This window comes from Pipra filicauda, unplaced genomic scaffold, assembly GCF_003945595.2.
Source record: "Pipra filicauda isolate LSUMZ 115617 unplaced genomic scaffold, ASM394559v2 scaffold312_size1046226_pilon, whole genome shotgun sequence".
NCBI lineage: Eukaryota > Metazoa > Chordata > Aves > Passeriformes > Pipridae > Pipra > Pipra filicauda.
This window is the reverse complement of record NW_024104435.1, coordinates 163,384-184,636: the sequence shown is the minus strand read 5'-3', so window position 1 is coordinate 184,636 and position 21,253 is coordinate 163,384. Positions and strand designations below refer to the sequence as shown.

Genomic DNA, 21,253 nt, shown 5'->3' with positions numbered 1-21,253 from the left:
AAGAAGTACAAATTCAACTGCACAAGTGCACGAACATCCTGAAACGTTCAGCATTTGTAGGGCACGACTACAAAGTAGCGAAGCCAGCTCCAAAATTGATTTGTGAAAACTGATTTACAAAACTAAAAGTTTATTAAAATAAAAACGTGGCCTCGACTTTCTTCAAGTTTGGCGTCAGGAGAAATGCACTCCAGAAAAGAAAAGATCACTAAATTTGGAAGGAGTAAACCCAGTATTTACCTCTTTTACATTAGCATCATCAAACAGCACCCATTTGCAGCTCTTGGTGTGAAAGGCAAAGGCACAGTAATGTCGGCTCGTGTAGCAAATCATTCCCACAAGAAAAAGCTCACTATTTTTGGCATTTTCGTCTGTAACCCTATAAAACAGCTGTAAAAATGGTTATCTATTTTAAAACGTGTGTAAAACATTTAGCCTTAATTTCCTGACCTACTGCTGGCATTTCACCAAGGCAATTGGTATTGACTGTCCTGTAGCATTATACAGTTTTTCCTGAGTATAAATACTGATTTTTGTACCTCATAGCTCTATTTTAAAGAGTAAAATATGAATGCTCTGGAATAATTCCACAAATTTCCAGCTGAAAATTATATTCCTCGATTTTCAACTAGGAACACACCTACATTAATCTTTGTACTTGGGCACAAAAACCAACACTTCTGACAGGACTTTTCCTTCTCATGGAAACTACATCAAGCAGCACGTTATAAAGAATGGGAAAAGCAGACATAAACTTGGAAGTTAAATTGTGCTTTTTAAAAATACATGAGAGTATTTCTATGTTGGATATATTTACATAACCATAAAATCCATGCAAAATTAAATTCTAGAGTAAGCAAATAGTAAGTTTTAGGTCAGGTACCCCAGGAAGATAAAGCTGTGTAGCCAGATTCCTCATAACCTCTTCTGTCAGATCAGAGTGTTCTGAATCCCAGACTAAGCCGATTGTCACAATCTCAGGACAATTCATAAGGACACGACGAATTTTTATTTTCTGACCACAGTTACTCTAGAAAAAGGGAAAAAAAATGTGATGGGGGGGGAAAACAGAGATGTTTAAAAAATGGAAGTCCAAAGGTGAGTTATTACACAAGAATTAGTGCAACAAAACAATTCTGCTACTTCTTCTAATTCTAAAATTTAGTTGTGGTGTTTGTTTCTAACAGTTCAAGAGTAACATTCTTCATCATAAAATCCTTCTGATGAAGACTACAGCTTAACTTCTACCAATCACCACCTTAAAACTGAAATCTCAATAACTGGAGCAATAAAATATAAGTTTAAGGGCTTTTTTCATCCTAAGCTGGTGTGTGCTGAAGCATCCAGAGGTAACCCTGCTTGTTAGGGGAATATTTAGCCTGATTTAATATCCTGGAGAGTTCTCCCTTGTGTCTTAAAGTAATGTAACATCTTTGTTTACTTACAGGACACTTTCTGTAGTCGTCAGCAGTATTTGCTGCCTGCAGCAATTCTGCAAACATTTCTGGCTTGAGACGTTCGTGCCTCTCCATCATTTTTTCTACTTCATTACTGTAAAAAATAAATGACATAACTGTGGATCTCACTTCTTAAGAGTCAACAGATTTCAGCCAACTCTCAACTGACTACACTGTATGACTAGAAAGAAAGTATACAGTGGTCAAACAGTAGCAGTACAAACTTTTTTGTGAAGCTCTCTCTACGTCTTGCTTTTGAAATTCAAATGTTATTTCTGGGCAGTATCTCAAAAAGGTAACAAAGAAATACATTAACACTTACAGCATTTCTCTGGCATGCTTGGCACAGTATTAGAAGGGTGTATATAGAGAAGTGAGTTAACAAAAGAAAAGCTCTCACCAGAGGGCTGTGGTGGAAATATAACGCACGAATTCCGTGAAAGGCAACGGATCCGACGATGCTCCACAGCTGCGACAGACACACTGCAACACCAAAAACACTTCGGGTTTTATTTACTCAGCACAGGGAAAACAAGTTCTTTGTTAAAGCAATCAGATGAAGGTCTGACCTGCTCATACAGCGTCATAGCAAACTTCTGATGAGAAATGCAGGATTTGGAAGTGCACATATCCGTTTCACTGTTTGGCACTAAGTGAAAGTGAATCCTCTCGAGGATATTTTCCTAAAAGGAAACATCGAGGTAAATACAAACTGAACTGATGAAGTCAGAATACGTGAGGAATGTTACAATTTAATACTTCCAACTACTCCCTTTGGCACCAAAAAGTACTATGATTGCCACGAGTTTGGCCCCTGAATCTGCACGGCCATTTTTATATCTTTTGCCTAAAATACCAGAGGTAATGGGAAGAAGCGAGTCTAGTCAGGTAGATCAGACAGCTGATTAGTTCAGGGTTCAAATGCATTTTGAATAGATGAAACATTAATGATAGGCTCTCTTTCATGACTGCAATCCATTAACCTGACTGCAAGATCTCAAACAATTGCTTTCAGGTGAAAATGCAGGCAGGAGGAATTAATTTGTGGATACTTCCAAAAGATGTCCAAAGCTGAAAGTAACTGAAGCAGCAATCATATTTTCTGCCCTTCAGATCTGTGTCTGAAAGTTAATACTGGAGGTGTTTTATGGTGAACATTTTCATTGTCTAACACAGGAGCTCTTCGAAAGGTTTCTTTGCCAGAGTTCTGTGCCATCTGGAGTCATCTTTAATGGCCACATTAACGGCTCGTGTTTTTCAGTGAGACACTTAATAAAAGCAGACTGAAAGTAATTACAGCAAGTGGTTACTTCAAGTATCCCTTCCCTCTTGGATAACAAAATGGAAATCTCTTCTGCAGAAGAATTCAGCAATGAGCTGGCGAGTTGTAATGGAATATATTTCAACAGCTGATGAAGAACAGACTACACATTCAAATCCATGGGTGCTGCTTCTCCTCAGAAGATAGCGCTTCTCTCCACCCAGAAATTTCCAAGAGTGACTCAGAGTTCATCATCCTCACTGCCCTAAACTGCCATAAAGAAGGTCAGGAGCATTATGTTACTCGAATCCTCCCTGTGAGCCTGGAGCTACCGAAACAACAGGCCAGCTTGGCATCAGCTAAACTAACACAATTCTACTGAACTGCCACAGGGACACTCACAAAGCATTCTGCTGCATCATCCATGAATCCAAGCTGGAAACGCTGTTCATCCTTGAAACTTTCTGCCAGGGCGTGTCTCATGTTGTCCGACGGGAGGGCTTTCTCTCGGCTGTGCTGGAATTGTGAAAAGATTGCCTAGGAAGAAACACAGTTACTCAGCTTCATTGCCCACTTGACCAGACACCCCAGTTCTACACAAATACATCAGTTCTTGAATAAATACATAAAATATTTGTATTTATGATGTTTATAAACCTATGCAACTTTAAAAATTACTGTTTTCTCTTGGAGGTTCTTGGTTTCTGTGTTCTGTTACCGATTCCACGATAAGAAGTTATGCTACCAAAGTGAACTTTGATCCAACAGAACAACAACATAAGAGTATATAAAAGTGCAAATGATTGACTTGAGCTCTCAAAAGCAACACACCCCCCCTGGTCTGTAACTATACAGCTTTTTAAATCTGGCCACTGGAATAGCAGCTCATCCATATGTATCTCATCTTTACAGACGGTGTGTATTTGTTAGGGCACAATGTAAAACCACTCAGGTTAGTTTTACACCTATCATTCATTAAATAATGCATTTACATTACTACTTCAGAGGGCAATGTATGTTTATTAAAAATTATGGATATGTAAAAATCTCTCATAAATTAGATTGAGTGCTGATAATCCTTGCTATTAAATCAGCTCACTGCTGAACCAGTGCACCCAATACAAGAGAACAGGTCAATATCTGCAGTTCCAGAACACAATAATAAATTGCACTTGATTTTCCCTTCATTTCCCAGAAGAGTGAGTTGGCTGCTACTTTTCTTTTTGGCAGATACATATGCAAGTGACCTCATCATTTAGCAAGCAAGGCAGGTTGATTTTGAAAGAACTGAAAGTTAAAAGCTATTAAATGAATTATATATTTTCAGATATTACAGGGTCTATATTCCACTGTCAAGAATTCTAAGTCAAGCTTTAGAGGGAAATGCAGAGAACAGAGACAAAGCAAATCAGCAGAAGACATGTAAAGCATAAATAATAACATGCATTCTTCACATAGGCTTCCTATGGTTAAAATCTTTTGGATAGAAGGCAAAGATGCAACAGATAAGCAAAGTTTCAGTGCTAACAAAAGTTAGTGTTTTAACCATGATGCATTCCAGGGTGTCTGTTAAATATTTAAAGTTCCCTCTCAAAATAAAAAGCATGGACTACTGATAAAAATTAGTCACTCTCTCCACCTAAACATTCAAAATGAAGTTTTTAGCAGGTCTGAAAATACAAGTTAGCTCTCCTTTGAAAACTTTCATCAATACTCATTTTGGCTGTAGGTAATTTTTGGTATGCAACAGAGCTTTTTATGTCCAGCTAAAAAAAAAAAAAAGTACAGCTAAGCAGTTGTGCAGATATGTATGCTCAGTTTAGTGGCCTGCACAGTCAAAGTCTCACCCCAGTGTTATCCAAAAAAGAACAGAGCATATTTAATTCTTGAACACCACCAAAAGAAAGAGATAATGGATTGAACTGAGGTAAGCTAGAATTTATTGGCTATGCTTTTAGTTTATAGGAGAAGCTGTATGTAGATAATATCCTTCTTCAATTGGTGAACAAGTAAAAAGGGTTAAAATAGCCCAAGGCCAAAAAGAAAAAAATAAAAACCAAAGCTAAAAAAACCCAAAAAAACCCGACCGAAGTCACAAACAAGTTACTGAAATGCATCCTCATCCAGCACATATATTGCATGAAAATTAAAATGCCCCAGGTTCTGAACACAAAACAAACAGAATTACTCAACCAGTGTCTCTAGAGAGCCAAGAAAGCAAAACCAGTAGTGTACATAACAGCTGAGGACAGATACTTCCAAACAAATTAACTGCAAGGTTTTGAGCTCAGTACACAGGCCAGGGAGTTAAAGATCACAGCTATACTGTTAAAAAAATAACTAATTCCATTCCAACCAATTTCAGAACAGGCAGCAATACCACTTCTTATCAGTATTCTTGGGAATACTGATCAAAATAGGAAGATGTCGGTCCAGGCAACACAAAACATTCGTGCACTGTAAGCCATTTAGGTAAATCCCACGAGGTGCATCATGGAGTAATCAATCCCTCAAGAACAGAGGCTTGAAAGAATAAAGAAAATTCCAAGTCCTAAATCAGAGCAGCCTCACGAAGCAGCTGAAGGCAGTGCATTGTTTTGGCAGGTGGCTTAAAGTGATGCCGAACGTAAACTAAAGCCACCAGCCCAAGACAGAAACAAGCTTTAATCTGCAAACACAGGTATGCCCCAGTTACGGGTCAGCTCTTTATTGTACTAACAAGATCAAGTGCCCAGCACACAGAAGAACAGGACTGGCATCAAAACACTGGGGAAACAAGAAGTCCCAATGAGTTCTGCAGAGTCAAGAGCTTTGAAACAGGTCGGAATAAAAGCCCCAGGAAGTTAGTCTGAATATGTGTAGTCTCAGCCTCCTGGCTTTTTAAAATTAAACATTTTAACCAAAGAAATGAAACAGCACCTTTTAGCAAAGAAATATGTTTGGAAAAAGACAGAGACACATTCCAAACTAGCTGTAAAATACTGCAACGATGATAAACGCTAAAAATTACTGGAAAAAATACCAAGTACATAGATTATACACATCCTGAAGGACATGTCACTGCCAACAGTTCTTGCCTAAAACACTCATTCAGCTCCCTGAGGGTAAACTCTTAAATACTTGGCTTACCTTTGCCTACAATTTAGCATCATCAAAAATCACTCCCTCAATGAAACATTTTCCAGTAGTGTTGTTCCTTTCAGCTCCCTCCAGACAAGTGATGCCCAGTTCTGTATATCACTATATCTACTACCATATTTTAAAAGACAGTACAACTTATTCACACTGACAGAAGTTTTATGTTTAACTAGACTAAATTTTGTGTACTGTAAAATTTCTCCTTTAAACACAAGAAAATACTTCTGTTCCTAATGTCCTTATATCTAAACTGTTTCTTTACACAAGAATGACTCAGAGAGGCACCCAGGCATGTGTACGATACAGACGTAATAAAAGTAATTTAAATTATTCTTCCCTCATTTTGAAAGATGATTCTTCCTAAATTTACTATTTACCTTTAAAGCACAAAATATGCAGGCGTCTCCTTGACACACGTGTCCAGTTAAACCTCTTAAACTTCGTCGAAATATGTCAAGTTGCCATAATACCTATAAAAATAAAAGTTCCAGAGAAAGTAAGTAATGACTTCTGAAGGTTCTTCATTTAGCACAACATAGAGCAGCCGTTAATTTTTTTCCCAATTCCACATAATGCATAACCTTAAGTACCAATATTGCTGCAAGAATTGTGGTCCTTTGCCTTCAGTTTGGCAAACTGTGGAGGTGGAAGTGAAAGTTTTGCATTCACCCCTTGAAATTTCAATCTCTTGTTTTTTTAAACTATTCGAACCAATGTACTTTGGAAAAAAGAGCTTAAGGACTCCTAAGCAAACAAGCAGCAAGCTAAACTGTGTGCAGGGGTTGTAGCAGCCTTCTTACAGCTCTACATAAGCCTATACTACATTCTTATGGGCTCTCACTAAAATGATTGCTGAAATGCATTTGGTTTTCCACAGTTCAGAATAGTTCTAGTGCTTAAACAGGTGTGTTTCTACCTTTTATTTGTGTAACTACTCTACATAAAGGTAATATCAGCATGGCTACAGTACAGTGCTTTCAGTATCTAGTGCCTTAGGTACACATGAAGTAGTTCAGAAAGTCGCCCGCTAAAAAAAAAATAAAAATAAACCTCCCCAAAAATGAGTTTTGAAGATGCACAGTAACAGAACAGCTGCAACTCCAGGGGAAAAAATATCCTATCTATAAATATAAAAGCTTAAATGAACTGGGATGCGTTTGAAAAGCAGAGTCCAAAGCTCAGTTCTGAAGGTTGAAGGGAGGTTAAAGCAAAGAAAGGAACACGTTCCTGCTTGGAAACGGGCAGTCACCAACCATCAGCCACTGCCTGATGTGTTGTGGGGTAGTAGGATTGTCTAAAACTGTAAGTAAAACTACATAGGGTTTAATTTTAGGGCACCCTAAGCAAAAATAGCAGAACTGCAAGAGAATATAGGTCATGCTGTTCCCATTGAATGCAAACCAGCAAACATTCCACATTTTTATCTTGAACACATTTAGATACCACACACAAACACAGCACAGCGTTACCTCTCCTATCTCCCACATTTAAATCCATACCATTTTTAAGCCTTCCAGTTTTCAAAGGAAGTCTATACATCTATTGGACTCCTAAGTTTCCAAATACAAAAGGGAAGTTTTTCTGACAGTTCTTGATGCATGCAAATAAAATAACATCCTGTCATATTTCACAACATTAAATATTGAATACTCTCAATTCCTTAAAACGAAATGCTGGGTAAAACTCCTTCCACACAGAGTCTTCTTTCCATAAGTGCCATTTTTCTTTCCCTCACCCACTTAGGAAAGTCTACTCAAAAAATGTTTAATAAATCAAGTTTTTTCTTACCTGAACAGCACTATTAAGAAAGCAGCTGTTTTGTCCGGGTTCATTTAATAAGCCTTTTGTAGGGGCCAGGGACAGTATACTTCCAGGCTGATAAACTTTTCCAAGGTTTCCCCCAGGTTTTCTTAGGAATTTCACCCATGCCATTATTTTTTAGAGTTTATAATTGCAATGTTTACGCTTAAATATTTAAGGATATGATGGGTACAAGGCAAAGAAGGTGGTTCTACGAGAATATTTCTGAAGTCATGGCATTCCATTCAACTCTGTGCAACAGTAACCATTCATGGGATTAAGTCCATTTTCCATGAGCAGCTGTCAGCCATCGGTCAGGAATCGGTGTCTCAGTAAAAACACAGTTAAACAAAGGTTTTAACTCTCAGACTTTAAAAAAAAAAAAAAATAAATAAAAGGTGTCCAGTTAAGGTTAAAACATGTTCAAAGTAGTTAGAATAAAACTTCTTGCTAAGCCAGTTGCACAGTAACTGACTTCTTCCTGGGATATCAGTAAAGTGTTACTATAAACCATTAGTTGTATTATATCGAGAGTTTATACATATAATCACAAAAATGGAAAGTTCTTGACAGGCTTTATACTCCTGTTCTCTCATTTCCTTCCATCTTCTTTTTACTTTTAACTGTGACCCATGAAATATATTCCAGTTTAGAAGACTCCATGCTTATTTCATCCTCTTTCCAGTGCACCTGGAATAGGAAAAAACCAGAAAATTTAAGAAAAAATTTCCAAAATGTTAGAGACCTCCTAAATCAGAAAAGAGCATGGCTAAAACAATATCTTAATCTACTGGCAGGTGCAATAAGCAGGGAAGAAGACGAGAAAAAAATCACTACTTTAAAAAAATTTTAAGGCAGAAAAATTAAATTATTTTATCTATCATAATAAAATATCTTCTGAATTATTATATACCTCTAAAGACCACAATAAAATTACTATAAAGGTTCTTCTACCAACATGCAACATCTTCTAAAAAGACCGTATAATACATGAGTTGTTCTACCTTTGAATCTCCAAGTCTAATAAAAACTTTCCCAAGAAGTAAATATTTTTATTTGGTTTTAATTTCAATATTCTAGATGGATTCCCAGCTAGTACTCAGCTTTCAGAAGTTTGTGCTACCTAAAAAACACTACATAAAAATTAGGTCTTTAACCTAGTTGCATTCTCAAAGCACCCAGAAAAACATTGCTAATAGCCAAGCAAGAACATTCTGTTCACTGCCTCCAAAAACCCATTCCAAGGTTTTCAAACCCCAGCAATCAGAGTTGTTTCCCTCATTGTTGGAGGAACATGGTTAAAGTTAAATGGTTCCATATCCGGAACATCACCACATGTAGAGCCCGAGCAGTGACTCTCTCACAACAATGGATTATTTTACCAGTTTGGCATTACTGCATCACCCACATAAACATCTGAAGTAACAGCACAGAGCAGAATAAATTTAAATAAACCATTAGGGTTGCATATGTGGGAAGGAAAAAAAAAAAAGTGAATTTGGCTTCACATTACAAGTGAGATATTCACCTTAGGTTTTACAAGCACGCATGAAGTCTTGCACCCCTAAAACCATTCCCTTTTATTTAAAAGAAGCATTGGTACTTGCTTGCATTATAAAAAAAAAATCAATAACTGGAACATAACCAAAAGTCTCTTTTGCCCCATGAATAATCAGATGGGTTTTGTTTGTTTACTGATGTTACTGTATCTCACCCGTAAGTAATTTGATTTAATAATACTGGAGACGGTAAGTGTGATTTGTGGCAGCACTGAGCAAAGATTCTGAAATCTCACTGCAAACTGACCTTGACACAACATCAGGCAACAATTTTGTTTTCTTTATGTTCACTTCAATAAGCCCGGGAAGGGGAGGGAAAAAGAAATGTAGAGAATAACTAGAAATGCATAGCAGTTTCAGATCTCATTAGAAATACACGTGCTGCTTGGGAAACAAGAGTTCTTCCAGGACAACTTAAGGCAAAGAGCATCCGTTCACTGAAACCTTACAGAAGTTATTTTGTCTTGCATTTCAGGGATGCCCTAGAACAAACACTTCATGCACCAAGCCTTTAGAGGTTGGGTTTCAGGAAAAGTTACCATGATTCACTTAATAAAAAATTGTTTCAGAACACTTTTCATTGTGCAGTCTTCATACGTAGAGGTTCCACTACCCTTTCTTTCTCCCCTAACACCCCGAATCAAAGCCCGTGGTGCACAGCTGCTCTTTCATTAGTAAGAGGGGCACTGGAAATGAGCCTTCCAGTGGGACCACAAGCAAAGGGATTAACTTGGCATCACAGCCTCTCCCTAAGGTGAGAAAGTTTATTTTGAACTTTACATGTTTGGTTGAACTTTGAAGTGACTGGGACTCGGAGCACTGACTGCCCTAACCTAAAGTCAGTACTCCATACTGTAACTAGGAACTGAAGCCCCCTGCCTTGGCTGTGGTAAGCCAGTGTTGCCGAGGGCACTGCAGCATTTATTAGGCACTGGGGTTTACCAATTCTTTGTAAGCTCTTGCCGTGACAAAGGTGTGAGTGACTGAGGATGGACCGTAAGTCAGTTGTGGCTGCACCATCCCTGGAAGCGTTCAAGGCCAGGCTGGATGGGGCTCTGAGCAACCTGGTCTAGGGGAAGGTGTCCCTGCTCACGGCAGGGGGTTGGAACAAGACGGTCTTCAAGGTCCCTGCCAACCCAACCCATTCTATGATTGAACCCCACACCAAGTCTTCAATGGGTGCAATCTTTCAGCAAAACAGTTATTTCACACAGTGTTACTGACATGATCCATGAAATTTTTAGCAGCTGAGAGTTAAAAGAAATATTCTTGCCCTTCAGACTAAAGGAATTGATTTTGCCAACTCTTCTCAACCAAACAAGGGCTATGGGCTCTCAAACCAATATCTGTTTACCAGCCCAAGTTCTTCCACCTTGCCCAATTTCAGTCACTGTTCTTCAGTCATCAGTGATCTCATAAAGCACCTGGCTACCATTAGTTGTGCAGCCTTACAGGACAAAATACATGCCTGTCACAAATTTCTGGCACTTGCCTTTCCAGCTTCCAGAATAACAAACACACTTGTCAGCAAAACTGCATGTTATCACCTGCAGCGTTGGTACGGCCTCGAATGGAACTGCAGCTGCCACAGAGTTCTCAGCGTAAGAACAGTGTCACTAAAGAAGCTTACACATCAGTGCTATTTTACCTAAAATAATCACTTTCTACGAGCACATTTGGGTTTAAGCACCTTTGATATCCATGTAGATAAAACCGACGAGATAAGCAGTTGGTTCTGTGAACACTGGAATTACCGGTGCCTGGGCTCCTGATAACTTTATGTCTCATGGCTGAGTTCTCACAGTTCTCTCCCTAGCTGGGGCATATGCCAACTCTGCTCCTCACATCCTCTTACAAGGTCTCTCTCTTCCAGCCAGCTGCCTCTTTTCATGCACTTTATAAGTACATAATCATCTTTAAGGCTTCTGTCCCTTCTGTCAAATTGGGTGGAAACCTGCCAATGGGTTCAAAAGTAGTTGACTGCTTGTGTCTCTGAAATTTGGCTGAAGAATTGCTATTTACATCTTCTCAGCTTCACTTTGCAACTCCTCTCAGCATGTTGCATAACTGCCTAATGGCAAAGCTTCCCCATGCCCAATGCTGGGGTTACTTTTAAGCCACACAGCTTTTTGCTTCTGCTTGCAGCTCACACCTCTGTGCCGAGCCTGGCAACCCGCCCAACAGTCTGACAACTCTGGTAAATCAGTTTCTAAACTGATATAACTTAGGAATTTAGACACAAGACAACAAAAATTGTGAGGGAAGAGTGATTAAATATATTACAAGGGAGTAAAATATGATGGGTAACCACTAGAGTTCTCTGCAGTGAGCCAACATTATTAGGACCGGGGTTACTGTTTCCTCCTCAACAGAATGAAATCCACCAAAAATTCGACAACTTGCAACTGCAAGAATTTGAGTGTTTTTCCACGGCTCAAAAGGTTGTCATTTAAAATTGCCGATTTTTGTGAGCAGAACAAAAATCTGATTTGTGTTGTGACAGTGCTGGAGGCTGCAATGATTTTTCCCCACACTGGAAAAAAACAAACAAACAGTGAAGCTGCTTTAAAACTAGAAAAAGACCAAAATTTGAAAGGAATAAACTCTTACATCCACCTCAATGGGGCTGAATCACAATTTTGTTGGTCCCTGCACATATCCTGTCCCCTTCCACCTTTAGCATTCTGTTAAACTGTTTATGGCAGCAGATCTCATGCACCAGAAGATACATGAAATGCTTTTAGTAGTCACCAGTCTTTGTCTTTGAAAATTATAGTATTCACTTCAAAAGCTGTCAAAGACATATGTTCACAGGAATGCAAATTCTTGCTGTTTGAAACATCAGAGAGAGAGAAAAACTTCACTTAATAGCACTTACTTGCAAGACACATAAGGTGAAACAAGAACAACACTACAAGACAAGACCAATACCAGTGTATTACCACTGGCTGGTACTGGTTTGACACATTCTTTCTTGTTCAGTCACTCACTCAAGAAGTCCCCAGGACACCAAAGGAGTATTTGATGGTATCTCTTCTAGGAAATCTTCCAAACAATCCCTGAAGATTTTCAACCCAGACTATTTCTATTTTAAAAACCTCCATTGTCTCTTCCCCAGCCCTTACCCATTCAGCTGTCCCTCATATGCCAAGCCACTGCTCCTGCACGTCATACTCCTCTGTATCCTTTCAGGGTGGGAGCACCAGAAGCGTAGATGCTATCCCAGATGGCTTTTATATAAGTACACAATTTTTTTCTTTAAGCTGTTCCAATAAAAACTTCCCTGTTCGCAGCAAAACCAAAACAACAGGTTCACAGCTCAGCCTCTCTGGGCTGCTACGACTAGAAGCTGACTTTAGAAATGGCTCCAATGGGAACTCTGAGTAAAGATCTTGGAGAATACAAATTCCCAGCCCGTGACACGGGCCAGCATTTACAGTGAATCATCGCACAAACACTAGAGAAGATTTTTGTTTCTCCATCTTCCTACAAGGGTTTTGTTCAAAGACTACAATGTACTCTTTCCTGAGCTTTAAAAAAAACGAATGTACCCTTACAGTGATAATTTTCACACTTGCCTTTTTATCCCAGATTACCTGCCTTTGCCTTTCAGTTCTCTCTGCAGATGTTTGATTATTATTAACAGAAGTGCAAAATACCAAGTTCTGCTCCTTCCCAAAAAGCTTTCCAATTCCTTAAGTCACCAGGAAAAAACCTGCATAACCGAGTTAAAAGGAATGGTAATGTGAGCATCATCTTTAAACCCACACATCTCTTCCAGTCTTGACAAAAAAAAAAATAAAAAAGGAACGTTTCAATGTCTGAATCACTACACTTCATATGTTTCTTCATGAACAAATCCTGCACAAACCTACCTACAAACATTTCACTCTACCCACACATCTAAAATTCTGATCCAGTCTCAACCCATCACTATTTAACCCAGCCCCGACAAACTCCAACTTGTTTCTGCTTAAACCATGAGATTTTTGAAGAACTCTGTGAATGGGTTTTGTTCCCATCACTATTGTCCCTCAAGCGACTAAACTGCTTTCCTCTACCAAGAGGCATTAACCAAGAAAAAAGGACCAAGTGCTGCTACCAAGATCTTGGAAAGCAGCGTAACCAAAACATGTGACAGTGCCAATACCCTGACCCCGAAGCCCTCTGGGTCTCACACCCAAAAACAATGCTGTCAGGAGCACACCATGCACACTCTAAGACCAAAAAAGATCCCGCACTACCAAGTTTTCATATGAAAGTCGAGTGCATATTTTAGGTGTTTTTACTGTCAACATCCCACGGGCTCGGGATAATAACTTTTTATACAAGTCATTTGATATTTAAAAAAAATAACCAGCAAATACCTCTTACTCTGCAGCAATTTGTTAGGGGAAGAAAGGATTATTTATCATTTGACAAGGCTAATTTGTAGTCAGATTACAACACTGGGTCTCGCTATTTCAACACCAAAAATCACCCTTTCATTCTACAAAAAATAAGAGCAGTTACTAATAAAGTCAGTCAATGCATTTTCCATTGCCTTGAGGTGGAAGGGAATACTGCATCATCAGTCAGGCACAACACTATTCGCACAATTAAGTTGTTGTTCTCAAAATAATCTTAGCAGCTTCAAAGCTAAAAAAGCTTAAGTGTTCGAGGGTTTTTTTGGGGGGGTGGGTTGCACGCGCAAAATAAAGCACTAAGTAGAGATACGTAAAACACTTATTTTGGGAAGGGAAAAATACATGTAGAGAGAACAAGCCGTGACTCCTCTGAAAAGCAGATTTTAAAGTATTTGCATTGAAAACCAAAGTAAGGGGATAAACGTAAACTTACACCAGATGCTAAGCAGATGATTTGCATGCCGTTTGCACGCACCTACCTACACGCCCCCGAAACTCCATCCGTACGAGCACAGCGAAGCGGCTCTGCCCCCAAAACACTGCGAAGTGATTAAATTTCAAACAGCCCCACACTACCTGTACTGGCATTTCCTGCTCCGGACAGCCTTTGGAAAACACTCCTGCGAGACTCGCCGGTGGGCATGTGAGCGCCGCGTTAAACATTAAACCGCACGCCCGGCGCTCGCAGGGTCCCCTCGGCTTACACAACGCGCGGGGACGGCGCGGAGCCGCCGCTGACCCGCACCCACGCACCCCGGCAGGGATTTAACCCCGCACGAACGCCCGGCCGGGAGGAGGAGCGGCGGTCCCGTCCCGCGTCCCACCGCAGCACCGCCGCTGCCTCCCCCGCCGGCACCGGTGCCGCCACCCTGCCCGACCCCCGACCCACCTCCTACCCGCCCTCGGCTCTCCCCTTGCCCGATCCCTGGCTCTTCCCCGGCTCTCCTCCTGCCCGACCCCCGACCCACCCCCGGCTCACCCCCGGCGGCTCCTCACGCAGCTCCTCTCCCGCCCCCTCCCGGCGGCGACTCCGGGCGCGGCCCCGCCCTCGCGGCAACTTTTGCTTCCCCCCGCTTCCCGCTCCTCCTTCCCGCTCCCCCCCCCTTCCTCCGCCTTCCCGCGGCCTGGCGCCGCCGCGCCTGCGCAGTTGCGGGCGCTTTCCCGGGCCGGTATCCCGGATATTCCCGATCCAGGAGGAGGGAGGGAGCGAGGGAGGGAGAGGCTGGAGCGTGGCCGCGCCCGCAGCCCAGCGCGCGTGCGCGGTGGGCGCGCGGGAAGGCGCGCGAGGTCTGAGGGCGTTGTGAGGGGACGCGATGGCGCCTGATGCGGCGGGGCGGGAGCGGGGCTGGGGCTGGGGATCGGGGCTGGGGATCGGGGCTGGGGATCGGGGCTGGGGATCGGGGCTGGGGATCGGGGCTGGAGATCGGGGTCGGGCTCCCCGCGCCCTGCCGAGGCTGCTGAGGGGGAGCCTGCCACCACCCTGCTTCTCCCTGCCCGCCATGTCACTGTTCGAAGGCGCGGCTGCTCGAAAAGTGTAAAGGTTCGGAGGCTGCAGCGGGTGCCCCCTCCCCGGCTCTCAGGTTTGGAGTCAATAACCCGCTAAAATGAGCGCGGCGGCGGTTGCTTTTCCAGCAATTGTTTTCCAGCGCTCGTTCCAGGATATCGGGCTACACGCACGTTGGGTTTCCTCAAGATGCCAGGGAAAAAGCGGTGGCACGGAGTGGCAGCTGGAGCCAGGGGCAGCTTGTGAGCCAAACCCCACACAAGTAAATTTTATCACCTCAGAGTTGCATTTGACTTCCATGTTGCCCAGAAAGATCCTATATTAATATATATATATCACCTCCCCGAGGGTCACCATCCCAAAGTCATGTTCCCTATGATTTTTATCTGGTCTATTATTTTGGCGAGGGAGGGGTGTTTCCTTTTGTTATTTGCGAAAGGAATTCCGTATTCGTGAATGCTCATGTTTCTGGTTGCTCAAGTACCTTTTATATTTCACCATTATGACCATCTTCCTGGACAAACATGGAGATTTCATTAACACGTTTCATTTCTAGACCAGCAATGAGATTTTAAGTGTTACCACACCCAGCATCAGTCCTTGGCGCGGGCTGCTGGATACAACTTCTTATATTCTCGCTCTTCCAATTGCCTTTTTCGTAGTTTTCCAGGATTGGAAATGTGCTTCTGTGTATAACAGCATGTTTAGTTTTCCAATAATATCTTCTGCAATAGTACATTAAATAATTTCCCTGTAAAGTTCCCTTCCTGCATCTACTTTAGGTCATCCAGATTGCAAAAGTGACTGTGTGGAACATAAGGCACTGCATCGATTTAGTTCGCTGCCTTATAGAAATGCTACACCTCCGTTGTCTTTGTATCCATTTCTGTTACAAATAGATACATTTTAATCAGATAATTTTGGCTACTGTTTCTCCTGTTATATTGGTAGTGTAAAAAGCCCACTGGCAAAGGCAGTTTTCTCAGTTTCACGCTCCAAAATTTTTCATCAAATGGCCAACTTTTTACTTCAAAAAAACCCCAAATTGGGGACATTTCTATTACATTTTGTAGATTTTGTCTTGTATGTGTGTATATATATATTTATGGCCATGTTTTTCAGTGATCTGTGTAGTCATACTCACAAGTTGGAGTTATTTCATGCAGGACTTGTATGAAATGTTTTTTTCTTGAGCCTTTCAGATGTGGTGGCCAGTAACATATATATACTTCTTAATTATTAACAGATACCGTATTTCCTTGCCTCTTGTTTTCTTAAAATTTTCCTGGATTTTGTGATTTTTGAAGGGAATTGAATCTCTTGTTCTCTCACTACCCTAAGACTCATACAATATATTGGCATAATGAGCATTTTTAGGGGTTTTTTTTGTAGTTCTTTCTAAGCTGTTTATTGATAAGTGTTTGAATTCCTAATTCTCTACTAGAAAATTTAGGGTAAAACCAAGTTAACAGTCGATATATTAACATTACCATTAAAAATCTAGTTTTTTGTCAGTGCATCTTGTTATTGTATATTTATATAAAACATTGCTTATTCTTTTGTTTAGTATTGGTTCAGTCTTTTATCCCTGCATTACTCCTTTGCAAAGCCAGTCAAGTGAAGGCATCTGCGTATCCCAAAGTGGGATTATGACCTCATTCTGATTATGACCTCATTTTGATATTTTTGCTTCTCCCTGAACCCTGCTTTCTTGTTTGCCTCTGCCCTTTCTTCAGCAGGGATTTGTTCTTCACCACTAATCTTTTAGAAGTCCCTTAGGATTTATGTTGGTTTCTTCTGTTCCTTTTTTCTCCGAGTAAGTGTAGTCTGTGAGCTTTAATTATGGTATATTTTAAGATTCCCTAGGAGTGAATCTTAACAGAGTCTTCCACACAGTTCAGACAGAGAATGACACAGGTGCGGCACAGGAAGCCCTAAATGAGGTAACAGAAGAATTTTAAAATTAGAATAAATGGTGCAAGTACAAAACAATGCTACAAGGGCAGATGATTTCCTGTTGCAGTTTGTGTCAGTACAGGATATGTGCTGGGCATGATGCAGGGGGGCAGAAGAATGTTTATGTGGGTTTAGCATTGATGTTTGTGCAAACTTTGGTAGTATTAATAAGATAGATTGTTAAACTGGAGAGCTGAGGGTTGGAAAGGTGTTAAATTTGGAGGAGAGGGGTTGAGGGTGGTGGGTTTGGGGTGTGACATGGAACATGGAGCTGGAAGAGAATGGAGGCACACCATATCCAGATCCTTAAGCACATCCAGGGCAGTGGGGTTTTACACATGTGCAATCCAGGTTAAAACATACTTATTGGATAGTTACACGCCAAAAGAAAAATCTTAACATGGAAAGGAGACATCAAAAGGTTTAAAAGTAATCGCGTTAAATAGGTTTTGTCAAACACGCAGGCATTGTGCATCGTTTTCATCGGTGAATGAGCTGCAGATCTGTGTTTCACACCCGCACACATAAGGGTTTATTTTTGTGTTGCAGTTTTACTCTTCCAGTGCCATCTATACTGCTGTTGCCACTGGCTGATCTGTAGATAAATTCTGATTCCTTCCTCTGAAATAATTTTATTGTCCACAGTGTTTCTATGAACGTTTTCCTACCTGTAGCGGTACTGGAACACCTGTTCTCTAATTTCTTTCGTATTTCTTCTTAGTGCTTAGGACATGTTTGCAACAACCTTTTCAGCCAGCTGCTATCCTCTTCATGTTCAAATGTTTAATACAAGAATTATGTCTTCTTCAAATCTTCTCAGATCGAAGGGATAAAAGGTTAAATTTTGAGGATTTCTTTTTTTTAAATAAGTAATGTACTGAGTAGTTGATTTTGTCATTGTTACTCTTATTCTTCTGCATGGATCTTTCTTTCTCCTTATGAGCTGTTGGTCTTATGAAATCAAATTGGTATTCTTAGCAGAAACTGTGTCTGTACTTACTGAGGGATTTTGCAAAAAGTAAATTAACAAATTACATGTAGGGTCTGAGGCAGAAAATTCCACAAGCTATTGCAGAATTTAAGGTGTGGTTTATTAGTTACATCTCTTTTTGTAAAGTCTTTTCACTGCATTTAATTCAGCACTACACATTATACTGCCTGTTATGGTTCAGTCTGTTTTATTGGCCTATCACAAACAATGTTCTGTGATCAAGTACCGTTTAACATTGACTTTAAGATACTTGGGAGACACTGCCATTGAAATTGAAATGCATGTTTAATTCCAGTGGCTGGGATCTGCCGTCGTGGTTTTTGTGAAGTAATTACTGAGCTCTGAAGAAAGTGTTTGAGGCTGTGCTACTCTTCTCAGAAGAAAAGAGGATAAAGAAAATCATTCTTCTAGAAGAAAATGTGATTTGAAAGATAGCAGGGAAACTGGGCCTGTTGTGCATAGGCTGTAGCAGGATAAAGTTCCATTAAGTAAGGTAAGGGTTACTTAAGAGTACGTGATTTTCCATGTTCTCTGAGCCTTTGGGGTATTGTCAGATCATATGTTTAAACTTTTCTGCCCTGAGAGGAGAAAAAAAATCCCTCAAATTCCAAGATGTTCTCGTAGTTACTTGTCTTTTTCCTTGAGTGAAAAGGACACAGTGCTCTGCATCATGCTGCTAGAGTTACCCATAATGAGGAAAACACATTGGTGGGAAGGAGAGTCATAAAGGAGTAAAAGAACCAGAGAAAAAGTAAATAGTATTTATTGTTTGTGGCATAAAATAATCATGTGCATTTGCTAGGGAGGCTGTAGGGAAGCCCTAACAACATTTTAGTCCAAGTTCTCTGGGTCGTATGCTCAGCTGTATTGCCACGAAAAGATCCAAAACAAGAGCAGAAGTGAAAAATATGCATTCAGCTTTCAGTAAGCTAAGTGAGGACACATTATTTCATGGGTAACTTTACCTAACTATATTCCAGTGCTCAAGCCTCCCCTTCCATGAGGACCTATACCCACAACTTTTCCTTTTGAACAAACTCTAGCAGTGTTTTCCTCATGTCGACTGTAGCAAGCAGTCACATGAAGCTTAGTCATCTGATTGATCTCATTCCCACATCCTGTATAGAGTCTAAAATTTGTACATGTAAATTGGGGACATAAGGAGGCATGAATGAAAGAAGGAGAAGATTGATCCTGTCTGAAAAAAGAATCACTGGGTTTTTTTCATCTCAAGAGCTCCAAGTGAAGTTTTAGAAGCAATGAGAGTGTGAAGTGTTGGTTTATTTTAGCTAGGTTATAAAAAAAACTTCCCATCATTTCTGTTCAAGTTTCTTCTCCCTCCTTCTCCTCTCAGTTAGCTGTAGACACACTTTCATAGAGCAAAACCACCATTTAAAAAGTTTTCTTCCAGCAGGTGCAGGAATAAACACAATATATCTTGCTCTTATTCTACATTAGCCTGACTATACATTTTTTCACGGTAGTTTTCAAGTGCTAAAATGTTCAATGGGGTGGCAAAAGCAATCTCATTGAGATCATCTAGAATTTCACCCTGAGAAAAAGAAACATTGGTTTGCATTCTTCTGCAGACTTTTTGATGATAATGGGCCTGGAACAAGGTCTCTGTGTGCCTGACTATGTTCATTCTTTAGGAACAAGGAAAAGGGTGGGGGTTGCGTAAGTCTCGCAAATGAATATTTTTCCTCTTGGATAATCCAATTTCCAGTCCAATAATCTACTTCTGTGGAACAACAATGCAACTGAAATCCTTTCCTATTTTAGGCTGTCCTGTTTTTAAAGTTAGTTTCTGGAATAGTAGAAGTATAAGGAAATTCTATGCATGCTGTGTATATATGAGACACTTGTTTGAAATTGTGTCCTCCTCTGGGTACTCTTGAATAAATAAAGTTTTTATGTTGATCTTTGTGTTGCATCAGTCTTGGACAATCCTTTCAAGTTTCCAGGTCTCATTTATTGCTTCTTCTTAGGATGTAAGCCAGTGGATGTCTGCAACAGAAGAAGAAAAGGAAGACAGAGAGGTTTGAATTCACACAGACAACTTCTGTGGCTAAATTGAGATTTCCAGGTGAAATCCAACCTGAAGTAAAATGAAGACAAAAGAGCAATATTTAGTGAGTATAAAATTAGAAGTAATACAGTGGGTAGCAGTACATAATATATACTCTGTCTCACAGAAGTCAAAAATAAATACTTCAGATAATAGAATGCAGAAAAAAATAGCAGGAATTTAAAAAACTTATTTTGTCCCATGTGAGAAACTGAACATTGTTTGTTTTAAAATACATGAGTTCAGTCCACACCTCATGCTCCTCAGTCTATAACTAAATAAAATTTAACGGGATTGTGGTATAGAATAGGCTGACCAAAAAACAGGCAATTGCTTTGTTAAGTGTTTTGGTGTTCTCACTGCTCATAGTCTATGGTGTAATATCAAAATGTTTAACCCCACTTCTGTTCACAGAAGCTGTTTTCATTTGCAAAGGAATAAGTTACTTTACAGGTGTAAATCTGGTATGTATGACTGTAGTCGGTACAAAAGTAATCAAAAAACGTGATGGCTTCTTAGAAAAAAACCAGAATGTGGAAGTAAATAGGATAAAACATTTTTTTGTCACAGACAGATCATGCCAGACTTGCCTGTTTTCTTTCTGTGATACCGTAACTGCTTTTCTAGACAAACAAATTTGTTAACCTGGAGAAAAGGGGAATGTTTAAGGTAAGTGTCAGATAGGTGAAGAAACAGCCCAGAGGAAAAGGTGGCAACGTGTTCTGCTGAATGGCAGGGGGATGTTGCTGGAGCTCTGTCCAGTAATTGATACTGAAACTGGTATTGTTGATGTCTTCATTAGTGATCTTGGCACAAAAATTAGAACTTGGCCGTGAACTTTGTTGACATCACAAAGTTGGGAAACACTCCCTGTAGGGTGACGTCGGACCGGAATAATTGGATGACCTTGAGGAATGGAGAAGTAAAATGGGATATGTTAGAGTAACACCAAGTACAAAGTCATGTGTTAGGGCCTAATAGGAAAGGCTTAGCCAAGCTCAGAGCTTGTCAGATGAAAGATGAGAGAATTTCAAAGAACTGGGTGTATAAGCCAAGCACAGTGTGTCTGTGAGTCACTGATTCGATGCTGCTGTGGAAAATGTGAATTCAGTC

At 40.3% G+C, this 21,253-nt stretch overlaps 1 protein-coding gene and 1 long non-coding RNA gene across 6 annotated transcripts in view; one reads left to right on the top strand and one right to left on the bottom strand.

Moving 5' to 3' along the window:
* Positions 1 to 14,673, bottom strand: part of USP53 (ubiquitin specific peptidase 53) — a 28,943-nt gene extending 14,270 nt beyond the window's left edge. Inside the window, exons 1-9 of one of the 5 annotated variants that reach the window (XM_027741176.2) lie at positions 14,601 to 14,673; positions 7,645 to 8,346; positions 6,234 to 6,326; positions 3,121 to 3,255; positions 2,027 to 2,140; positions 1,858 to 1,940; positions 1,446 to 1,551; positions 884 to 1,030; positions 241 to 390 (exon numbers count right to left, since the gene is read on the bottom strand). In XM_027741176.2, the coding sequence (XP_027596977.1) occupies positions 241 to 390; positions 884 to 1,030; positions 1,446 to 1,551; positions 1,858 to 1,940; positions 2,027 to 2,140; positions 3,121 to 3,255; positions 6,234 to 6,326; positions 7,645 to 7,788 (972 nt within the window). In that variant the 5' untranslated portion in view covers positions 7,789 to 8,346; positions 14,601 to 14,673. Of the gene's footprint in view, positions 1 to 240; positions 391 to 883; positions 1,031 to 1,445; positions 1,552 to 1,857; positions 1,941 to 2,026; positions 2,141 to 3,120; positions 3,256 to 6,233; positions 6,327 to 7,644; positions 8,347 to 12,340; positions 12,363 to 14,100; positions 14,119 to 14,197; positions 14,350 to 14,510; positions 14,529 to 14,600 lie in introns of those variants that run through there. The other 4 variants (XM_039383506.1, XM_027741184.2, XM_027741196.2 and 1 more) reach the window with 4 other exon arrangements.
* A 443-nt stretch (positions 14,674 to 15,116) lies between these two features.
* Positions 15,117 to 21,253, top strand: part of LOC113998436 — an 88,247-nt gene continuing 82,110 nt past the window's right edge. The window contains exons 1-3 of the long non-coding RNA XR_005564387.1: positions 15,117 to 17,068; positions 18,368 to 18,565; positions 20,061 to 20,204. This is a non-coding gene — a long non-coding RNA (uncharacterized LOC113998436). The remainder of the gene's footprint in view (positions 17,069 to 18,367; positions 18,566 to 20,060; positions 20,205 to 21,253) is intronic.